At 35.6% G+C, this 22,340-nt stretch overlaps 1 protein-coding gene across 5 annotated transcripts in view; it reads left to right on the forward strand.

Moving 5' to 3' along the window:
• The window catches only part of LOC113240647 (eukaryotic translation initiation factor 4E transporter-like), a 61,186-nt gene that overhangs the window by 28,073 nt on the left and 10,773 nt on the right, over window positions 1-22,340 (forward strand). The window contains exons 8-21 of one of the 5 annotated variants that reach the window (XM_026477999.1): window positions 318-414; window positions 814-915; window positions 1,646-1,759; window positions 4,929-5,040; window positions 5,277-5,420; window positions 6,904-7,049; window positions 8,745-8,831; window positions 10,463-10,567; window positions 12,605-12,728; window positions 13,754-13,875; window positions 14,547-14,661; window positions 16,105-16,164; window positions 18,858-19,027; window positions 20,230-20,331. In XM_026477999.1, coding sequence (XP_026333784.1) covers window positions 318-414; window positions 814-915; window positions 1,646-1,759; window positions 4,929-5,040; window positions 5,277-5,420; window positions 6,904-7,049; window positions 8,745-8,831; window positions 10,463-10,567; window positions 12,605-12,728; window positions 13,754-13,875; window positions 14,547-14,661; window positions 16,105-16,164; window positions 18,858-19,027; window positions 20,230-20,331 — 1,600 coding nt within the window. Of the gene's footprint in view, window positions 1-317; window positions 415-813; window positions 916-1,645; window positions 1,760-4,928; window positions 5,041-5,276; window positions 5,421-6,903; window positions 7,050-8,744; window positions 8,832-10,462; window positions 10,568-12,601; window positions 12,729-13,753; window positions 13,876-14,546; window positions 14,662-16,104; window positions 16,165-18,857; window positions 19,028-20,229; window positions 20,332-22,340 lie in introns of all 5 variants that reach the window. The other 4 variants (XM_026478000.1, XM_026477998.1, XM_026478001.1 and 1 more) reach the window with 4 other exon arrangements.

A 22,340-nucleotide genomic window follows, 5' to 3' on the forward strand; every position in this document is an offset into this window, starting at 1 on the left:
GTGGTATTGCAACTGTTATGTTATGGCATGTCACTTACTACCAGGTTCGTCGCGTCACTTAGTAAAAAAAACTAGCTGAAACAGAAACATGCAAAAAGAAGCGTTAAAGATTTTTGACTATTAATCTACTAAACAATATTTTATTTGTACTTAGTCTCTACATATTTCTATGTTTTTTTCATTTTCCCCTACCACCAATAAAACCCTACCATTAGCAAAAATTAAATATTTCGAAAGTTTTCCGACAGCTTGCGCACCGACCCTTTGCGCGCCGGCAGTTACAAATACTGACTTCGTTATTTGTATTTTGTGAACAGGTTTAGTGGAGGTCCCACGTCTCAACTGGAAACGATCGAGCTGCGAGGTTTCGATGAGCCCACCAAGAAAAATGGAACTTCGAACACCAAAGATGAGGTAATGCTTTCCTAAGTATTATTATATTATAGTGGTAATTGAACCAACATCTGCCGTCCTGATTTTTTCTTCCGATACGATGAAATGATCCTTATAAGAAACTGAATCGATCAGCATTAAAAATAATTGTCAATATTGTTGGTTTTTATGGACAATTCATGCTTGACCAAAAAATTCGATATGTCAAATTTGTTTTCACGAAAAAAGACCTAATGGTTCCCAAGACAGTTTCCCTGTATCTCCTATCGTTTCGGATTTCCCCATACTACTATGCTGTCCCATTAAAAAAAACAGTCTATATGTAACGCAATCGGTTACAAATGACACTGCGGTAAAGCCATACATTTGAGTTCACTAATTTTGACGAAGAATTGACCCAACCGAGTGTTATTGGTACAGAAATGGAACAACGGCGGTTCTCGTTCGCCGGAGCGCTGGCGCAGCGAGGCCGTCTCGTCACCAGTGCCGCAGAACAATAACGACGCAGCCAACAATAGCAATGTAAGTTACTGGTGGTTTCGGATTCCAAAAAAAAAAACTCGTTTGTATATCGCTCATTTTTTAAATAACTGTCATAATCATAACACGGAAAGGTCAACTGACTGAAGATTGGATAATATGTAAATATAAAAATGTTCAAATGTGTTTCAGAATAAACAAAACCACTACAGGTTTGAGTTGTTACCCCAGCTCGAATTAAATTTTTTTCCGTACTGATACGGTTCATTTTGCTTGGGTCTAGCGACAGGGACAATGGCTTTATTTCAGAATTTATTTTTTACAAACGAAATCAAAGCCTTTTGAAAAATGTATCTCGTATAGTAGACGTATTCTATTTAGTCAGTTGATATAAAAAAAAAAACATTGGTATATGCAAAATGCCTATTGAATACAACGATTTTCTTGTAAAATTTCCTGATAAGCCTGTTTTTTGTGAATTGTGTGAATCGTGTTTTCATATCGTGTAGTAATCAGTGTATATCCTCAATTATACTATTTTTTCCAAAGTGATTTATTCAACGCTTTGACTGTTATGCGGAATAAACTAAAGCCATTTAAGGTTGTGTCGACTCTTGTCACAGCGTCCTCACGATGTCAAATTGAAATGGGTTTTCTTAAAACAGCTTTTTCTGTGTTTTTTAGAGGATGGAAAGACTCAATAAAAAGCTTTGTCAAATCTATTAAATCGTATTAGTGATTGTGATAACGACCTTAAGTCTCCTTTAAATAGGATAAGGACTCCGGTGTGGAGTCGAAGACCGACGAACCTCAACCAAACCCCGAGCAGCCGGACTTCAACCTCGATGAGTTCCTCAAATTCGATTCCATTCCAGACGTCCTCACTGTAAGTTGCTCCTCAACAAAAAAAATCTTAAACATGCCCGGAAATGTGCGCTTTTCTTTTGAGCCCGCGAAGAACCAGGGCCCCGGTTCTGCTAATTTTCTTTCAACCACTTGTCATTGTAATTCTATTGAGACTCCACTGAGATTATATTGCAATTATTATAATACCGCCTTATATAATAATAATTGAAATAATTGAAAGGGGGTACGTGACATTTTATCAAAAAAATTGTTATATTGCTAGATTTGAACCATTGAGTATATAACCAGAAATAGAGACGAAATAAGTGCCATCCAACCCTGGCAACTCATCAAACAAATGAGCCTTATATCACTTTTAAAATATCAATTCTCATTTGCGTTGAAATCACAAATTAGAAAGCTGAAATAATACAGCGCCAATAACTGACCTGTGTGTACGTCTCCGTACATTCCAAAAATATTTTTAACAATGAACACTGTTCCATTCGGTGGTGTGGGAAAAACAGCAAAACATCTGATTATTTCATCGTTAATTAAATATTTAATGTCATTCATTATAACGAAGCTCAAGTTAAACTGATCGATTTGAAGTTAAACAATTGACGACACCCGTGAATTGTTTCGAAATCAAAAATGAGTGTGCAAGAGCGAGGGATGATTTGAAATTAAGAATAGAAGACGAGCGCGATGGGTTTTGTTTTATATTTTGTTATATATAGGACGTACGACGGAACATGTTTGAGCTGGAGAATAAATGACTTTAGACCTTATCCCTCTTCTTGATTGTTCCACATGTATACTACTACTACTACCGTGATCAGTAAAAAAAGGCCGATCTGTCACTATTTTCTCTTTCGTGGATAAGGCATGAAGTTACCGCAAGAAAAATTGGATATTTTTAAATTTAATTTCTTTAAACATTATTTTCTCAATTTCGAGTTTTTCTCAAAAGCTTGATTGAAAGGGCTTTCAAGTAACGACGGCAGAACATTTGTTATTCTGCTAAAATCTAGTTTCAATAACAGTTGAGTCTCAAAAAGTGTCAGTGGAATGCCAATGATGACATTCATTCATTCAATCACTGGTGTTGTCTTAATTAAAATGGAAGAATGCATATCTTAATTTTTTACTCGGTTATACAGCCATTTACTCTTCAATTTAAATATATTTTCTTTATGTCAATAATTAGTATAGTCTGTCTTTTTTTAAGTCGGAGTAAAATGACAGTTCATTGCGTAAAAGTGTTGCCCGCTTGCGAGCAGCTAGTGATTGCAGTCGAAAAATATTCTATCGACTATCGACTAAATATTGGTCACGGTTATGGAATAAATAGCAGAACTTGTTTCATTTGAATTGTCAAGTTTTGTAAGTTCATACATACATACACCCTATTTAGAACTACATATGTATGTTTATAAAAAATACAAAGAGGAGACATATTTGAAAGTTTTCATTTTAATTCAAAATAGATAATCAAATCCGCCTATTCTTGTTAAAAGTAGGCCAACTGAAAAAATAAGAATAAAGACGGCAGTAACGCAATTAGTAATCCTTAGAACGTCGTAACATTCACAATTCAATAATTTTTGCCAAAATTTTATCTTCTTTCACAATCTATCGATAAAACTATCGACAACAACTACATAATTATTTAAACTTTTATGAATACTGGCAACCGTACAAATGTCATTTTACTCCGTCTTCAAAAAAACATTATAGACTACGTCATCGACATGCCATCGCCTCGCCATTGAAGAGCAGAATACCAATAAAATGCAATGGCAATTGAAGTACCTCGATGGCTAGTCACTGACAATCCACTACTCTTAACTTTTAACAGTTTACTAAAGCATAAAAATTGACACTATCGACACATAACTAAGATGATTTCAAATTAGCAGACATGAGAACCAGGAATGTTTTTTCTTTAATTAAACTCGAGTTAAAAGTAAGTTCGAGTAGTAACCTGTTTTCAGTTTCTCTGGGCTTTTCACGTTGCTTTAAATCCACTCTACTACCTCAACGTGAAAGCCCTAGATTAAATGGCAGATTCAGATGATGCGTGTTATAAGATTGACATTGCATTGTTTGTACTTGCCTACATTTCATAGTGTTGTAATTGCCAACCGGTTTCTGGGCTTTTCATGTTCCTTTAAATTACAGTATACCTCAAACGTGAAAGCCCTATATCGAATGGCAGATTCAGATGGTGCGTGTTATAAGATTGACATTGCATTGTTATGTACTTGCCTACATATTATGGCCTCTTAATAGATAAAGTGTTGTAGCACAGTGGGAAGGCAGTCGCTTCTCAAATATGAGGTTAACCGTTTGAATACTTATGCCAGCATGTAACGTCATGCGAATATGTTTGTATTTTATGTTAGACATAAGTATTTTAGGCTATCAACGCAAAACCCCATGAAATGCGTATGGAAGCTGCGGTCATCCACAAGCCAAACGTAGAAAATCCTGTCATTGACACTCTAACGACTCACAACTGAGATAATTTAAGATTACCTGACCTGGGGTCCTGATTTTTGCCACACTACAAAATTTAAAACACAGCCAACCTTGTCAGCGAAATCCTTATGAAGCGCATCTTTTTATCGCTTCATTAAACTTTTGTATATTTGACCTTTTCATCGTAGTGACTAAAGCCAAGTCGTCAATTCTTACTAATAAGCATATAATTTTAAAATGAAACAATAGACCAATAACATATATAAATTGTAATCCAGTATGTAAACCCGTAAAAACATACATCTGAAAAGATAACATTTCGCCCGTTACGTATTCACTTCTATCTCACATCATTTTTTTTTCGAACAACTCTACCAAATTTTTTAGTGTTGCCATTTTGTTTTTTTTATTATTGATTATACCCAAATCGAATTATAACTATTTTTTATATCCGATAGCTATTCCAAGTAGCAATAAGCATTTTAAACTAACGGCCGTATTCCAGAGACTTGAGTATGATTTCAAGCACTGGAAATACGACCCTAATGTCTTGGATATTAATGCCTAAGGACTTGAGTATGATTTACAGTACTTAAAATCATACTCAAGTCCTGACTTGAGCGTTGAGTAGAGTTCTAGAATACGACCCTTAATAATAGATTTTGTTAACATACTCCCTAACTTTCCAGTGTATCAAAATTTAATTTGTGTTTTCGATTCAACAGAACGGTGGCAGCGAATCTGAAGGAGGGAGCCGCTTTAGCCGCTGGTTCCGCCGCGAGAGTCCCACCAACGATACCAGGCACTACGATCGACTTCTACATAATATCGTTGATGGTGAGTGTTTATAGTTTATTTCTTTACAACTCAACCCATATCATCTATACCTAGGTATTACGTATCTGTGTAGTGTTTTCGGCTGCTTTTGTTGTGTAACCTTGTATTAACACTATAAATTTTGACACGTTCTTGTCGTAGTGGTATAGAGTTGAATTTGAATCTTTAACAATTTGTGCACAATAAAAATTTTTTAAATTGTCTTTGATCTCACACTTTCGTCGCCCTTGTCACAGACCTGGACAGCTCCACCCGCCTCGAGCAACCGCCGGCGCCTGCGCCGGAGCCGGCGAACGTGTTTGCGCCCATCTCCCCGGCGGCACCGCCATCTCTGCTTGAGCTGCTGCGACGGGCCAACGCTAACGCCGAATCTAGAGCTGGTAAACCTTAGTAACTGTAGTCGGAAATGAGCTCAGAAAATGAGATTCTGATTTAAGTGTATGTTGTGTTTTTATATTTATTGGAATCGCTATTCAGGGTGTATATTTTAAAGTGAGACATGTCATAGTAAATCATGTTACAACTTAACATAGACTAAACTAAAATTAGGATATGGGATAGAACAAAAAATAAATCAACAAATGTGTTTTGGAGTGTACATAGGAATAAACCGATTCCCTTTACGCTTGATTTCAAGTGCAAGGGGAATACTACCGAGCGAGCGCTGAGTGAGACAGCAACAATAACAATGATTTCACATCTCCCTTCCTACTTTTTCGCGGGTTTAGGACCGACAAAGCGCCTCATTTCTCTAGAAAATAAAAACTAAGTTACTTAGGTTAGTAATTCATTTATGTTATGATGGAAAAAGCTGTTTTCAAAATTATTAAATTTTAGCTTATGTTAATTATTTTTTACTTTAACTATCATCGAAATGTTTTACGTACTAAAAAAGATAACTTTATGATTTAGTAACTAATTAACATTTAATAAGAATTGAGGTTTTTGGTGTAGTTAAAAATGTGAAATCAAGTTATTTACAATGAGTGATTTTTTAGTTATTTACAATTTATTTACACTTACGTGGTACGGAACAAATGTTCAAAATTTTCCACAATGCATAGCGTAGCATGGCATAGTAAATTTTGTTTTAAATTGCTCAACACAAACACATTTTGTCTCACAGTATAACATGCTGAGATAATCCTCTCACGCAACATTTCGACACTGTTCACCTCCTCCGCGTAAACTCCGATTCGGGAACATTTCTCCGAACATTTCAATAGCTTGCCTCACACCATCACCACTTAATGCGTAAAGTCGCACTATCTGAGTCAATTCGACGTTAGAATAAGTATCCATTTTGCGGCGATCGGGCGAGCGGAAGTACAAATAATTTACGTGTCTTCTTTAGATCAAGGTCGCGCGCGCACTGTCTCTGCAAACAGCAATTTCGCGTATGCGCCCGCGCCCCCACCCCCGACCAGTGATTTGTTTTTCGTAGATTTCGATAACTAATGTTGTTCAAGTAGTAGTCGATAAAAAAAAATTATAAAGTTTAAATTCATTACTTTATTATTTCTTTGGGTTCAGAATCAGGAATATAACGCATTTTAAGTATGTCTCACTTTGAAATATACAGCTTATATAAAAAAAAAATTACCGTATAGTGGGGACCTGCATTGTATGCATAGGCTCTCAAAATGACTGTAGATCTCTATTGTTGCTTTTCGGTGTCTTTATAGGTGAGAAAACTTTATACATAATTCGAGTCACCTTGCATTTTGATCAATCAAACATCGTTTACGCTTAATTCATTTAATACTGAAAATTAAAAATAGTCGAATTATGTGTGGGGTGTAGGTGGATGGTGATGATATCTTGGATCATTCTAGACCTTTATGCCAATTGTTATTGTTACAGAATTGAACTCAGTGGGTGGTGCAAACGCGAACGCTGGTGGTGCAGGCAAGATTCACAGCCTTGAAGAGCTCGAGGCTCGTCTACGCCCGCACCACTCGCAACCCATGCCGCAACCGGATCACGATCTCTCCGCCTTCAAGCGCCTAGTTAGTATACTTTATAACGAATAAAGATTTTTGAAGATTCCGGATTCGATTCCTGTGAAGGCTAACCTGAAATATTATTTAATAATATACTCGAATACTTAATGTAACAGTAGTGGCATTAATTAATTCAGTCACTAACGATCGATGTTGCTTTACTAAAACTACCATTGACATTACATGCATATCTTAATTTTCACCTCGTTTAAAAAGCAATTTAGTAGACTACGTCACGGACATGCCTTCGACACGCCATTGAAGAGCAGAATACCAATAAACTGCAATGGCAGTTTGAATAGTAGCTCGATGGTTAGTCACTGACAATCTACTACCCCTAACTACTCTTTTAGTACCAGTAGAGCTCCTTGTGCATTACTGTGTTTCAGTTTTGAAGTTTGCTTTATTGACTGTCCGGAATTGCTATCACAATTATCACTGGAAATTCCCTTTAATTATCTTAGAAACAATTTACTTTTGGTTCTACTTCCCGCCCGAACTAACTACAGGCAAAATGCGATTATGTGGCGTGCAAGCAATAATTTTTAATATTTTATGTGATACTTTTGATCTTGACCTTTTCAATACAAGTGTGATTTCGACAATGAGAGCACTTCTTTGACTCTTAGTGAGACTTTCAACTTCTGTGGTTTTTCTTTTTTTTAATGTTTTATATAATACAGCAAACGTATAAAATGTAAAGACAAGGTAGCTCAAGCTTTTGAATCGTTCTTTTGGGAAATTACTGTGAACACTACAGAATCACTAAATTCCTCCCCTTCTCTTGCTATTGATCTCCTAAAGGAAAATGTTAACGTTTGTGGCAGTTTATTTAATTTCAGTCATGTTAATCCACAAGATTTACTGAAACGATTAAATGAAATACAGCAAGGTTATTCCCTTATTCAAAAGCGGTAGGAAAGTTGATCCATGCAACTATAGGCCTATTTCAATTTAACCAGCTTTAAGTAAAATATTCTAAAAGATTATGCTGACTCATATTCATAGTGAACAATACGGGTTTACTCACTAGTTAACCCGTATTATTCACTATGAAAAATATGATCAAACTTACAAAATCCTGCCATTGATACTATTGACACGCAGCCGAGATCATTTCGCTTACATTAATGTTATTGTAATTTTGGCATAATTAAATTAAGTATCTAACACATTGTGTTAATGTTTTAATTGAATAAAATTGTTCCAAAATTACAATTACGTTAATGTAATTGTAATTTTGAGCAAAATTTAATTAAATGTCTAACACGTGTGTTAACATATTTAATTCAATGAAATTGTTCCAAAATTACAATTACGTCAATGTAATTGTAATAATATTTATAATTATTCGTCAATGTAATTGTAATTTTAGCAAAATGTAATTAAGTATCTAACACATTGTGTTAATATATTTAAATCAGTAATTGTAATTTTGGCTAAATTTTATTATGTATCTTAACACATTGTGTTAATTTATTTTTACAATTACGTCAATGTAGGACCAAATGAGCGATTTGAAATTGAAGACTTGGGGCCCTGTACTTAGCAGTGGGTTGTCGATGATAATGATGATGATTGTGCTAATAAAAGTGCAAGACATGTTGCTTGTTTTACATACGTGTTTAATGCACAATGAGAATATGATATATGGCTAATATGATCAATAGAAAGATCTGTAATTAGATATTTCTCATGCAGTTGGCGCAAGTGTCCGGCGGTCATGCAGTTCCGGCCGCCGAGCAACAGCGCGCCCCGCACCAGCCTCAGCCGATGAGTCTACTTCAGGTTGGTCTACTCTCTTTTCTACTTCAAGTTATATACCTTAATATCCCACCCTGGTGCTTTGCAGAGTAGATATGAGCGCCGCGTCGGCGCGCTGTCGCCGCCGAGTTACCCCCCGCGCCACAAGTGCTACGCCAGAATTTGACATTTCTAAGATAAAACTTAGTGACTTTATATTCGAAGAGGTTTTGTTTAAAACATTAATTAAGTACCTATATTGCAAATTTACATTTTCAGTTTGTAACAGTAGTATTATGCAAAGCAACAAAAAAAACGGTTACTTACGCTAGACTGGTATTTACTAAAACACACGGTAAAACTACCCGCGTACAAGGTGTAAGCACTCGTATTGACGCGAGTATTTCACTTTCGTTTCTCGCTTGCGTTGATATCTAGCAAGCTCGATATTTCCACGCAAGCAACAAGGAACGTTTGCGGAGGACAGCACCACTGGCCAATCACAAAGCAGCACCCAGTTCGAGAGTGTCGACAACCTAAACAAGGCAAGTCTCTCCGCAACGCAAAGCGGAAGACTCGTGATCGCCTTTGCGCGGAAGGCAGATTTCTACGCCGTGTACCCAGCATACGCAAGCAAGCGAAAAACGCAAGTAAAAGACGAGAGAGACGTGAACCCGGCTTTATGGTGTAAATCTCTGTTCCGTTTTACGCACTAAGTATCGGAGCTATTTATTTTAATCTTTTTTTTTCTTTCTACTTAATATACTGTAACTTTTATTTAAAATTACAACTGCAACGAATATTGTTTGTTTTTGGTACATTATGACAAATTTACTTTTCCTTTTTGTAACATGGTTGAGGGATTAGTTAAAAATAATATGCGTGGAACGTAATAGTTGGAAATGTCACAGACCTCTTCGTATGTGAAATGGACTATAAAAGCCGTGAAACAAAAGTTGTTGTTTATTAAAGTACCCAACACGCTCATCAAGTTTCGTATAAATTCATAACTACGTTGAAGGAGCTAATTGCTGTACATTGTTGTCAATACGTGACGTGCAGTAAAATTTATGGAATGTCTAATTTTACGACACAACTCGGCATTTGTATTTCGAAATTCGAAATTTTTAAAAATGAAATCTAATACGATTACAAATTCACAACTTATGGGATCGCTGGCCAGCATAACTTCTGCCTCCGGCAAACTCACGTCAAAGCTCAATGCAAAACAAAGTAGTTACGAATTGACGATATTAAGTAAGTAAACATTTTTATTTTCGTTTTATTAAAACTTTTTAATCAGCTACCCCTTGCAATACTCGTTATAAATCTAAAAAGTTTGATTATATTGATTGACTTTGATTGACTTTGATTATATTTTTTTCGATATTGAATTGAGATTTGACCTCGATATTGTAATCTGTTAAAAGGTCCAAAATAGCGTGCCGGTACTATAATAGTATAGTCCTGCGGAGTTGTTAGCATTCAAATAATCCTGTAAAAAAGATCATTGATCGGTCCGATCGAACAATAAGGTTCTTTTTGGCTGAAATTGGTATGACGTCAGTTCTTATAAAATATCTCGCCAAACCTTAATTAAGTTCGTTACTTGAGTAAGGATTCCTGTGTCGTCTCATAACACCGTAACGGTCTATGAAGAAGATGTCTTGTTGCAGATGCTGAACAAGAGCATGGAGCAGCAGCAGAAGGTGCACGCGCCTGCGCAGCCGCACATCCCGCAGGAGCTCCTTTACAAGCTCCTGCAGGTGCAGCAGGTGACTGTATGTCGTATATTCCACGTTATTATAATGAATTATATCGATTCCTTACTCTCCCAAACTCGTATCCTATAAAGAGTGACTATTCAGGAGATGGCAAAGCTTTCTGTTTATTTTAAATTTCTTGTCAAGGGTGTTAATTTGGATATTCAAGAAAGGTGATGTGAAATCAGCCTGCAAAATTTGTATATGCAATCCATTTTTTGCATTCAAGTAATTTTGTGCTTTAAGATACGAGTTTGTCAAAGTAAGGCGACGATATTCTATTGTAGATCTTTTGTGAATTCAATGATATAATATGATTTCTATGATTAGAACAAAAACTGGACGTTTTTTTGTTTTGATTTCTAAAAGTTGACATTTAAATTAGTCGTTAAGGCTGATTACACGTGGCGCCGCAGGGATTGCGGCGTCATGCCGCAGTACCAGCGGTGCGACTGCACCTCATGCGGCGTACTTAACTAAAATGTTACATTAGTAAAGTATTGCGCTGCCGTGGTATCAGGTAACGACACCGCCGCAGTGCGTGTATACAAATGCAAGGTCGACTAAAACTGCGGCACCGAAGTTTCGGCGGTGCCGCTGTTGTTACGGCGCCGTGTGTAATCGAAGCGGCCTCTGGTTATAATATCAATATTGTCATTGCGGCATAGATATAGGCTGTTCTAATCCATTTTAAACGACATGTAAAACAAAAGGGTTTCGTTAAATTTCTAAAGCTATTATTCAATAAATCGAAAAAGCAACACTTTCACGTATATTTCGAAGATTTTAACTTGATATCAGATTTTCGAAGAATATTAACTTGAATAACATCGTAAAATCGTATGTGAAAAATGGTAGTCAAAAACTGAGGTTATTTTTTAATTAAAGATGTGTAAATAGTTTATGGTTGCATAGTGCTGCACGGAAAAAACATTCATTTCATTCATCGAACCAGAAATAGAGACGAAATAAGGGCCATATATTCCTGGTAACACATTAGCGATACAGCTCTTATAAATACGAGAGTTGATCTCGTTTGCACTGAAATATAGACATGCCAACTACTGACCTGTGTGTACGTCTCCGTATATTCCAAAAAATATTCTGTACTTGGTACTTGGTACTTGGTGCAACGGGCTGGTGTCCGCAACTCGACGTCAAGGCGCCTATTTTGCGTGTGGAAAAATATTCTGTATTTATTGTAATAAAGATAATATCTCTAACAATGGCGTGCTGTTCTATTCGGTGGTGTAGGAAAAACAGCAAAACATCTAATTACAAAACAAACGGAATCACATTTCATCGATAATTATATATTAAATATGTAATTTTGCAATTTTCGTCCATTATCAAAGCTCAAGTTAACTGGTCGATTTGAAGTGAAACAATTAACGAAACCCATTGACGACACCCGTCAATTGTTTCGAACTCGGGCTAGCCAATCGGAGCGCAGTTGTCACAGTAATGATATGGCAGAATAGTTTTCAAACAAATTAAATGACATTTCGTCTCTATTTCTGGTTATATACTCGATGATTTCATTCAATTAACGTTTTTGTAATCGATTAGTAAATTGAAAATTTCAATCGCAATCAAACGAGTATCTGAGTGCAAGGATTTCAAAGGGAATTTAAAACTAAGGTTTCGGAAATTTTAAACATGCGTTTATAGGTTACGTAATGAAAACCGCTAGTATGACTCAATTAAACAAATCTACTCACTCAATTAATTAATTGATTTGTAATTGGCATTAAAATGGGCCATCAGTAAACCGTCTATGGTCGGGTCAGTGACGTGTTTGTTTACGTGTTGTTTAAAATGGATTGAAACGAAGTATAGTTTACAATCCGGGTGTCAGGGTGTAAGATTGACATTTATAAAACGAACTTTGACTTCGACTAAGCAGAAATGGCTAGTCAAGCAAGATTGTCGTATATACAAATCTAAGTTTAAGCAAGACATTTAATTAAAGTTTATCTTTACTTCGTAATTGTACTCGTAATATTTTACTTAATGAAATGTTGTATTGAGTGTATTGTGTTGCTTCAACAGCAGCAGAGAGCGGCAATGCAGGCGGGAGAACTGCCACACGCGCCCGCGCCCGCACCCACGCCCGCGCCCATCGCGCAGGCCGACCGCGACCTGCTGCAGCGGCCGGAGGCGCAGGCCATTATTCACGGTATGGCCACCACTTCACAATGCTCGTCTACCATCGAGTATATAATTAGAAATAGACGAAATATCATTTAATTTGTTTGAAAACTATTCTGCCAAATCATTACGGTGAGAACTGCGCTCCGATTGGCCAGCCCGAATTCGAAACAATTGACGGTTGTCGTCAATTGTTCAGCTTTCTAATTTGTGATTTCAGAGCAAACGAGAGTATATATTTAACAGTGATATAAGGCCCATTTGCCTAATGAATTGCCAAGGATGCCCCTTAATTTGTCTCTATTTCTGGTTATATACTTTTATTATACCTTTACTATACTCCGTCCAAGCATTTATTTAACTTTTAACAGCTCGAATTCTAATCAATTAGTGATGTCCTAATGCGTTTCCGATTCGATTTTTTTTTATAACCATCGATTTCATTTCTGAACAAGTTTAAATCGTGAATGTGAGCGGGTTCAAAAAAGAAGACATTCTCTGATTGGGTACGTGATGTTGCGTTTGACAATTTGTGTACTCGAGAAATGTTAATAATTAATGTTAATGAGGATTCAAGTGTTGATTCCCGTTCATGTGGAAAAGAATCCGACGATTCTAATAAACAATTTTTATTGTTTATTGGAATCGTCCGATTCTTTTAATTAAATAATACATAAAAATGTTAATGTGTTTTAATTTCATTACAATTTATTAGACAGATACCAAAGTTTACCAACTTGCATAATCTTCGTTACATAATCTGTTGGCTCGATAAATATCGGAGCTAAAGAGCAAGTCGCTTCACTAAAATTAAAAAAATAAAAGTAATAAAAATAAAAAAGTAAGTACAATATTTGTACAGCCTACATTTATTTTTCTCATGAGTTTGGGTCTAATTTGTGGTTGTCTATGTGTATCTTCATGGCACCTGCGATACAGCGTTTCCCTAGTGCGGGCCTATGAGTATGAGTTATTATTATAAAGTAGGAAACTGTTGTCATTCGAAAATATTGTTATAGAAAGTTCATCGACAAATAATGTATACATGTACAGGTCTAAAAGCGGGCGAGATCACAGTCCAGCACCTGATGCAGCAGTTAGGCAACCCAGGACTGCAGAGCCGCCACCGCGAGGTGCTGCTCACCATCCTGCGCTTGCACCAGCAGCAGAGACAGGTTAGCATGTTCAACATGACATGTTTTCTTATTTAATATTAAAGAATGTATTCATCGATTCTTCGATTCTATAAAGCAATAAATATATTATTTCATGCAACATTTTATATTCAATCAATATAATTAAGAGTCGATACTACCTCAGCTCGAATTAAATTTTTTCCCGTATTAAAAAATAAAATAAAATAAAAAGACATTTAATCCTCCACACAAAATATAAGTAACACAATACTTAAAAAACGAATAGAAAAAAAAAGTATTGAGTGATACGAAAAATATGCTTCTATAATAAGATTCCTACTGAAATTCAAAATTTGCCATTTACGAGGTTCAAAACTATACTGAAACAAAAACTTTATACTAAAGATTTTCTGTTATACAGCTTCTGTGTAATTGGATGCCAAAAATCAGTGGTAGGGACCCGTTTAGCTCTTTCAAGTATTCTCGATCTAAGATGTTTAAATTAAATATTGTAATGATAAATGTATTTAAATGTATATGTACAAAGAGCAACCCCTAAAGTTTCTTGCTCATTCTTCTCAGGGGAATCTGCCTTACGAATGAGTAGTAGAGTTTAATCAGTATGACGATTTCAAGTGTAATTTGTTTACCTGTGAAATTAAAGATTGTGACTTTGACATTTAACATGTCATTTGTATTGTACACAACAGCAGCAGATGGGTGGGTCCCCATTGCCGACAGGCGTAGGTGTCGCGAACCCGGCGGCACACCTGGTCGTGCCGCCGCACCACCAGCCGCTGCGTCTCTCGCCGCTGCCTCATCCCGGTAAGTTTTCTTCACTACCGACGTAAGACGTAGTGTAAATAGGGTTCATGCTTATAGATTCTCCTTTTTTATGTCATTGTAGAAGGCTCTTTTACAATTATATTAAGTATTCAATTGATTCAGTTGACCAGCTAACTGACAGCGAAAATATTCTTTATTAAATTTACAATAAATACTAAATAGTTCCTGTATTTTGTTAAACTTAAGTCAGGTTATAGTGAATTTTAAATCTTATACATTTCCGAAAACCATGCCCTGGGATTCAAATTCTAAGGTTCGGAATGCGTTGCGTCAATGTATAAGATTTGTCTTTTCACTCTTAAGTTCAGACAGGCTTTCGAATAACACTATTTGGAGGTTGAAGTCGAATAATCCAATATCATGGGATAGTCTGTTTTTGAGCACGAATCTTCGCCGTCTGTTGGCGGCCTAATAAGCCAAAGTAAAAATCATAGATGATAAAAAGCTTACTGACATAAGTAACAGGCTTTGCTCCTTTTCTTGCTGAAATTATTTATTTAAATAAATAACACAACCGCAACTACAGTCGCAAACACCACCAACAGAAACATATACGACAAATAATAGATCCTCGTGAGTTTTTGTAGCTGAACGAGTCTTCGGTCGAGCGTGTGTGCACTGTTTGTAACTGTAGTTGTGCTCGTGTTATTTATTATGTTAATTTTATACAGAGGGAGGATGGGATAAGTAACTGCATGAAAGAAAAAACAAGCGCAGCTATTTTGCACTATTAGGTACGCGGAGTAGTAGAGTAGCAAACGAATATACTTCCATTTTTAACCGACTTCAAAAAAAGGAGGAAGTTATAGGATTACTCCAACATTTGTTAACCGAATTTCGATGATTTTTTTAGCGGTCCCAATCATATTCGAAGAAAATATAACACCTATAAGGGTGGCAAAATGGGCATGAATCCGGTTTTTTGGATTTCACTCGCTTTTCGCTTACCGATTTAAAAAAAAAAACTTGGCAAACAAAATGTACTTCCACAAACTTTTGAGGACGGTTTTTTTAATAAATAAGTTATAAAATAATCGAATTCTTATTTTTCACGATTGTTATACATAGGAAATTAAACTATTTTTCGGGATTTAAATCGCGTATATTTGGTTTTTCAAAGAAACCAATGTTTCGGGCCTTGTAATGTTGATGAGTCAACCATGACCATGGGACCTGCAAAAGTCAAAAGTTAAATCCGGAAAAATAGTTTCACGTCCTAAGTTATAATTACTCGTATTATTAATATGGATTTCCACAAAGTAACGCCTGAATCTATTAATTATTAAAAGTATCCATACATTTTGAACTTAAAAACTATTTTGTATACGAGCTTAATAATTCCATAAGTATAACACAATTTTCAATACTCTCTTCAAAATTGGCTATGACTTGTTTTAACCAAAAATTTCACTGCGGACGCAGCGTTTTGCGTGTCCCCGATTATGCCGACTAGCCCGAACACGCTCGCCGTACATCATCCAGGTAGGTGCCGTAATGGTCTTCACCAGCTGAAATTTCCATAGCATAGAATTATTAGGTACTTATTTAACTAATTTTAAAGACTGACCAGTTATTATTGAGCCTAGACATGTTGCAGGAATGTTAATTATTAAATTAAGACCATCTTGCTGCATGGCTCCTTCTTATTGGCTAAGTCGAGAAAAAAGTTAAAAGAACTTAACGTTACTTACAAATCTAGAAAATTCGGACCCACTTCGGATGTCGCTTGTGCACTAAGTCCATTTTGAATCCAAGAAAATACGAATATCGCTTGTACACCTATAGATAAAATGATCCTTTGACATTTCGGACTGTCATTTCTCGGATTCGGAAATGATACGAATCGGACGTAATGTGCAAACGCTCTAATAAACTGACCTTTTTCCGAATTCCGAATTTCAGTAGTCAAAAATTCTGTATTGAGGGCGGTAAATAAGGAATAAGGAGACTATTAGAAGCCCGAAGTGCTTTCGGAGTCGAGGTTCGTAATTCCCGTACCGCGTCCGTGAAACATACAACGTTTTTCATCACACTTGCACGTAAATAGTGTGATTGCAAGCAGGCTAACTTTAATGACCCAAATAAAACCCCTCGGGCCTTTTACTTCTCATTACCGACCACAAATGTAATGAGAAGAAAAAGACCTGACCATGACCGTAATTTTTTGAGATATCATAAAAACCATAACCCAGTGTTTAAGTATTGAAATTGTTTAATTATGTTTCAGCTATGCATCGTTAGGGTAAATTCCGATAAGTCAAACACGTTAACTAATTTTAACTGTTTTTAGAAGATAATTTTGTGCTCTATCCTTTGCTATTTAAAACGGATATTTGACCATTTGTCACAGAATAGTCAAGTTAGCCTGCATGCAATCGTACTATTTACGTGCAAGTGTGATGAAAATAGTTTTACTGCATCGTAGGATAAAACTGTCCCCTTAGAGTGCTTGCAAGACAGGGAGCGACTTGCGCGAGAGGTATCTACCTACGCTACTACTAACAACCTTGCAGGACTAGATTCTTAACTTCACAACACAACAATAGCTTTCGTTCCGTGACCTTTAACAAAACATGATAAATTTAGCAAAAAAAATTTTTTATTTTATTATCTTACACTTTTTAGATCTGTATTTGGTAGTAAGGTAAGTAAGCAAGACATTGCATTTCCAATCCACCCTGATCGAAGGATTTTTTTTAAGTCTAGTAATCTTTGTATAAATAATTCAATAATTTTCAGGTAACTTTTTTGTACTCAATTTTGGTGACAATATTAATTTATTATCGTGAAATATTAAAGAATATTTCAAGTTACCACACTCGAATATTAAATAATACTTCTTGATGATATTCTATAAATATTTAAATAAAAAAAATTGTCATCAAAGTTGAGTACAAAAAACTTAACTGAAAATTACCCAATTTTAACAAACTAGTGGAGTAATTTCACAAAAAGTAATTGAATATCATGGTAGTGAAACATGCTTGCCATTTGGTAAATTTAAGTATCTGCTACATTGACCTACCAATAAATGGACGTTCGCGCTAAAAAGTGTCCGCACCTATATAATAATAATAATATAATAATAATATAATAACGCACACACTCAACATAGCCCCGCACTAGGGAAACCCTGTCGCGGGTGCCATGGACACACACATAGACAACCACAAATTACACCCAAACTCACGAGAGAAATAAATGTAGGTCATACAAATATTTCGCCCGGCCCGGGAATCGAACCTGGGACCTCTGCGTGGCAGTCCGGCATGGTAACCGTTCGGCCACAGAGGCAGTTAATATCGCAAACAGAGCGTCAATCGCGCAAGTCTTCGTTTGTTCGACTGACAGCGCGGTTGTCAATTATGCAGTACCATATAATAATAACTTGGTAAAAAATACTGCAGTAAAGTGTAAAAAACAGGATTTTGTATCATATTTTCACTAGACAAATATGTTGTGTTATCATATAGTTCTCATTTAAAAGTGTTTAAATCATTAAAAAATTATGTACAGTTTTATAGTTTTTAACTTATATATGTATAAATGAATCGTAAATATAACTTTAACAAAAGCACACAAAATAATCAAATAGCTAACTGTCCTTTTTTTACACATTGCATGCGCAAAAGATAACAGAAAAGATAACTAATATAAACTTCTTGGTCATTTTCAATTGTTCGAACCACAAGCGATTGAAATATTTAGAACAAAGAAACTATAGAGTCGCTTTAATTTTAATTTTATTTTTAAAATGTTTTTTATTAAACGTTAGCAATAAGTAACAAAATATTGTTGTACTCGTTTTACGGCTTGGGATTACTTATCAGAAGTCAGAAAATACATTTGCCCGAAATAACGTTAGCTCGAATTTTCATAATGTCAAATGTATTTTTTTACGAAGATTACAAAACAAAAGTTAATTTTGTCTTTGTGAAAAGCATCAAAATTACTCAGATACTTACAGATATTTGAGTTTACGTTCTTCTAACTACTAACTTCAGCTTCCTATGTGAGTAGTTTTATCTTACGATGCAGTAAGAGTGTTTCCGGAAATCAGGAATACGAAAAATTACATAATATTTGATGGTAACCAATCCATGTCATCTATGTGTAGAACACCCCATTCGGGCCATTTGTAATAAACGTATATGAAGTTACCAATGTATATGCAGGTGTCCAAGCCCGCATACCCTCGCCTCGAGAGCTGGCAGCCCACACGCAGTCCATAATGCAAGGGGCCCTCATCAAGAAGAAACTGGAAGAACAGCGCGAAAACTTCCGCCGTCGTCAGGAGATGCAGCTACCGAAGCAACCCACGCCAATATCGTTTACTCCCACCTCAGTAAGTTGCACAACGTTGTGCGTTAATTCCTTTTATAACGAAATAGTCTCTGCCAACATTCTTTATACATTGATTTTTACATATTATTTGATTTTTGAGTCCCTTCGAGATCACGTACGTTGCAACATGTCTGAGACATCTTAACACGATAAGTTCCGATTTTAAAATCAAACAAAAGTTTAATTATGCACGGAGCTTTCATTTGTTAAAAACACCAATTTCAAGTAACGCTAGAACAACCGCCGTCTCATCTTCAAAGGATGCAATAACAAAATCTACGTTAATCTCTTTAATTGTCACCTCGGTAAGTTGTACAACGTTGTGTATTAAGCACGCTGTTTGCAGCGAAGTCATGCTTCTCACTCAGGGCGAAGTTATACATCCCACTAAGATAGTACTGATGATTATCAGAATAAACAAATTGACGGTCGCAGTAATAAGGGGTGTAACTCGTATTTTCTGCAATCGTCATCAACCCATTTATACGTACCCACTGCTGGGTACGGGTCTTCTTTCAGTCGAGTGTATAGGCCATAGTCCGTCACGCTGGCCCAATGCCAGTTTGGGGACTAACCACGTTCGTGCAGGCTTCATCACTTATGTTTTCCTTCACCGAAAAGCTCATAAAAAAATTTTAATTAATCAATTGATTTCTGCACTAAGAATAGTTATTTGTTATAACTGCAAAGTTGTTGTTTGTCGCGAATGCTTGTATAGAATCCAGAGCAAGAGACGGTTTCAAGCCACGAGACGCAAAACAACTTTGCTGTCGAGCGAAACACAACATTTTCCCTCACTATAGCGAGGAAAACGGTAGATGAAAGAAAAACAGCTGAACTATAACAAAATAATTTAATAAACAAAATTAGTTGTCTTTGTCAATTTAATGTAAACAATAATAAGAATAAAATATACCAACGGATTTATATTACATAAGTAATGTACGACAAATCGCGTAGTTGAATGTGTCATTGTTTTTTTTTTCATCGACCGAAAAAGTTAAATGAACCACAGTCCATCGTCAAGTTTGAATTTCAAAATAAAGCCTTTCCGGGCTAGAGAGGTGAAAAATATATTTCTTAGCTCAAGGGTGGACCTTATAAGATAAAGATCCTAGATCTTAGACTTCGAAATCAAAAAAATAGCCACTGTATTAATTTCTCAGTTCTTCTGTGCATCATCTGATCTTCTTTGATTATCAGGTACTTCGCAAAATGACGGCGGAGAAGGAATCGGACGCTCAGAGTCCCAAACAGCAATGGGCCCAACCGCCTAAGGTGCCGCAAGGACGACCAATAGTCAAGGTATATTTACTTAAAATAGACCAGGGCCCCCATTCTGCTTCTTTTCTTGAAACCGTTGGTCATTCTATTTCCACTGAGACTCCACTAAGATTATATTGCAATGATGATAATGGTTGTTATTCTGCTACAATCTAGTTTCAATACCGGGAGTCTCAATTGGTAGGGACATAGTATCGAATCAAAAGTATCGATACCTGTACTCATGAGTAGTATCGCATAAAAAGTACCGTCTCATGAAAGTATCGATACCTCGAGGTTTAGTATTTTCCCTACTTAAGGACAGAATATAAGACATGAATTAATAACTATTTTATTTGACTTTTAATTCAAACAAATAATAAAGGACTTTGATTAAATCGATCAATTCAGTCAATCGTCATTTCACATAATTTGTGTTACATAAATTTCTTCCTCTGTATAATCACAAAAACAAAAATCTGATTGGTAACAGTATGTTTCTCGTTTTTGATATTGTATTGCCCGCTTTTGAGAACAAACGTTCTGAAGAAGGAACAAACTTCGCCGGAATTGCGAAATATAACGTTTGTCAGGTATGTTAATTCAAATGTTTTTAACTATTTTTCTTCATTCTCATTCTTATAAAGAGGCAAATGGTGCCGTACACTATACAGCCAAGTCATTTGTGACGAAGATTGCCATTAAAAAAAATCGCTAAGTGGCTTGCATTATGATATGAGGTGTCTTATGTAGGAATTATTCCAAACGATACGACACTTGTCAAAAAGTACTAATACCTAAAAACTATCGAATGAAAGTATCGAGTGCAAAAGTATCGGTATCGGAAGGAAAGTACTCGATACCAAAAAGTATCGATACTTTTTCCATGTTTCTAAGTATTGGCATTCATTCATTCAACCGATCGATGCTGCTTTAATAAAACTACCTTAGAAATTTCTATGCATATCAATACGACTGTGTTCTTTTTTCTTTGTATCTATATTACACGACTACTCTGCGGCGTTTGTAAAGATAAAGATAAATTTATTTCTGTATAAAATATTAACTTAAATACATACATAAATCTTATTAAATAACCTATTATTTACATATATGCGCCAAATTGTCGCAAACAATGAAATTATTTTATGTTTACATTACTTTAATTAAGGTTAGTAGTGCAAATTAATCTAGGTGACACCTAAACTAAATAAAATTGTTTACTTGTGTCTTAGGTATCTAAATTGGTGATTATAGCATAACGGTTAGTCAACATATTTTGTTCAATAACAATAAATTACAATAATACATAAATCTTAATTATAATAGCTGGCGTCTTAATTATATTTATATTACTTAAAAACTGATATAAAATTTTCAGTGTCATTGTAGTTAATTCTTTTTAACCAGTCTTGCGCGGTTTTTTTACATTGAAACTTATTCATAGGATATATAGATAGAGAACGATTTATTTTATTATACAAATAGCTACCAAGAAAGCAAAAGAATCTGTGGGAGTGTTCAGTTCGAAACCGTTCAGTTGAACAAACAATGTCTGCTCGTCTTTTGCTGGTTTGGAGTGATGGGATATATGGTGTTAGTGAACGCTTTTTTATTACGGTTAGTAGTATGAATAGCTGGCGTATTGAAAGTACATCACATTTAGCAAGGAGTTCTGCTGTGGGAAAGCGAAAAGGTCGAAAAGTGCTAACTTTCAGAATGGCTCTTTGTGCTCTTTCTAAATTTAGCAAAGTATTTTTATGGGAGCCTCCCCAAGTCGTTATGCAGTATACAAACAGTGATTGACAAAGTGATAAATATACAGTTTTCAGTAGCTTTTCATTGGCGACATGTCTTAAATTTTTTTAAATATATATTAATTTTCGTGTTCTAGCTGTAAGACTTTCGATATGGGCCTTGAAATTTAAATACTTATCAACTGTTATACCTAAATATTTAATGGTGTTTGTACTGCTTAGTTGAGGGCATATACAAGTACTTTCAGATAGCGAGCCAAAACAGTTATGAGCTAATATTGTACATGAATTTAA

Source organism: Hyposmocoma kahamanoa, unplaced genomic scaffold (assembly GCF_003589595.1).
Source record: "Hyposmocoma kahamanoa isolate Upper Pololo Valley unplaced genomic scaffold, ASM358959v1 160, whole genome shotgun sequence".
Lineage (NCBI taxonomy): Eukaryota > Metazoa > Arthropoda > Insecta > Lepidoptera > Cosmopterigidae > Hyposmocoma > Hyposmocoma kahamanoa.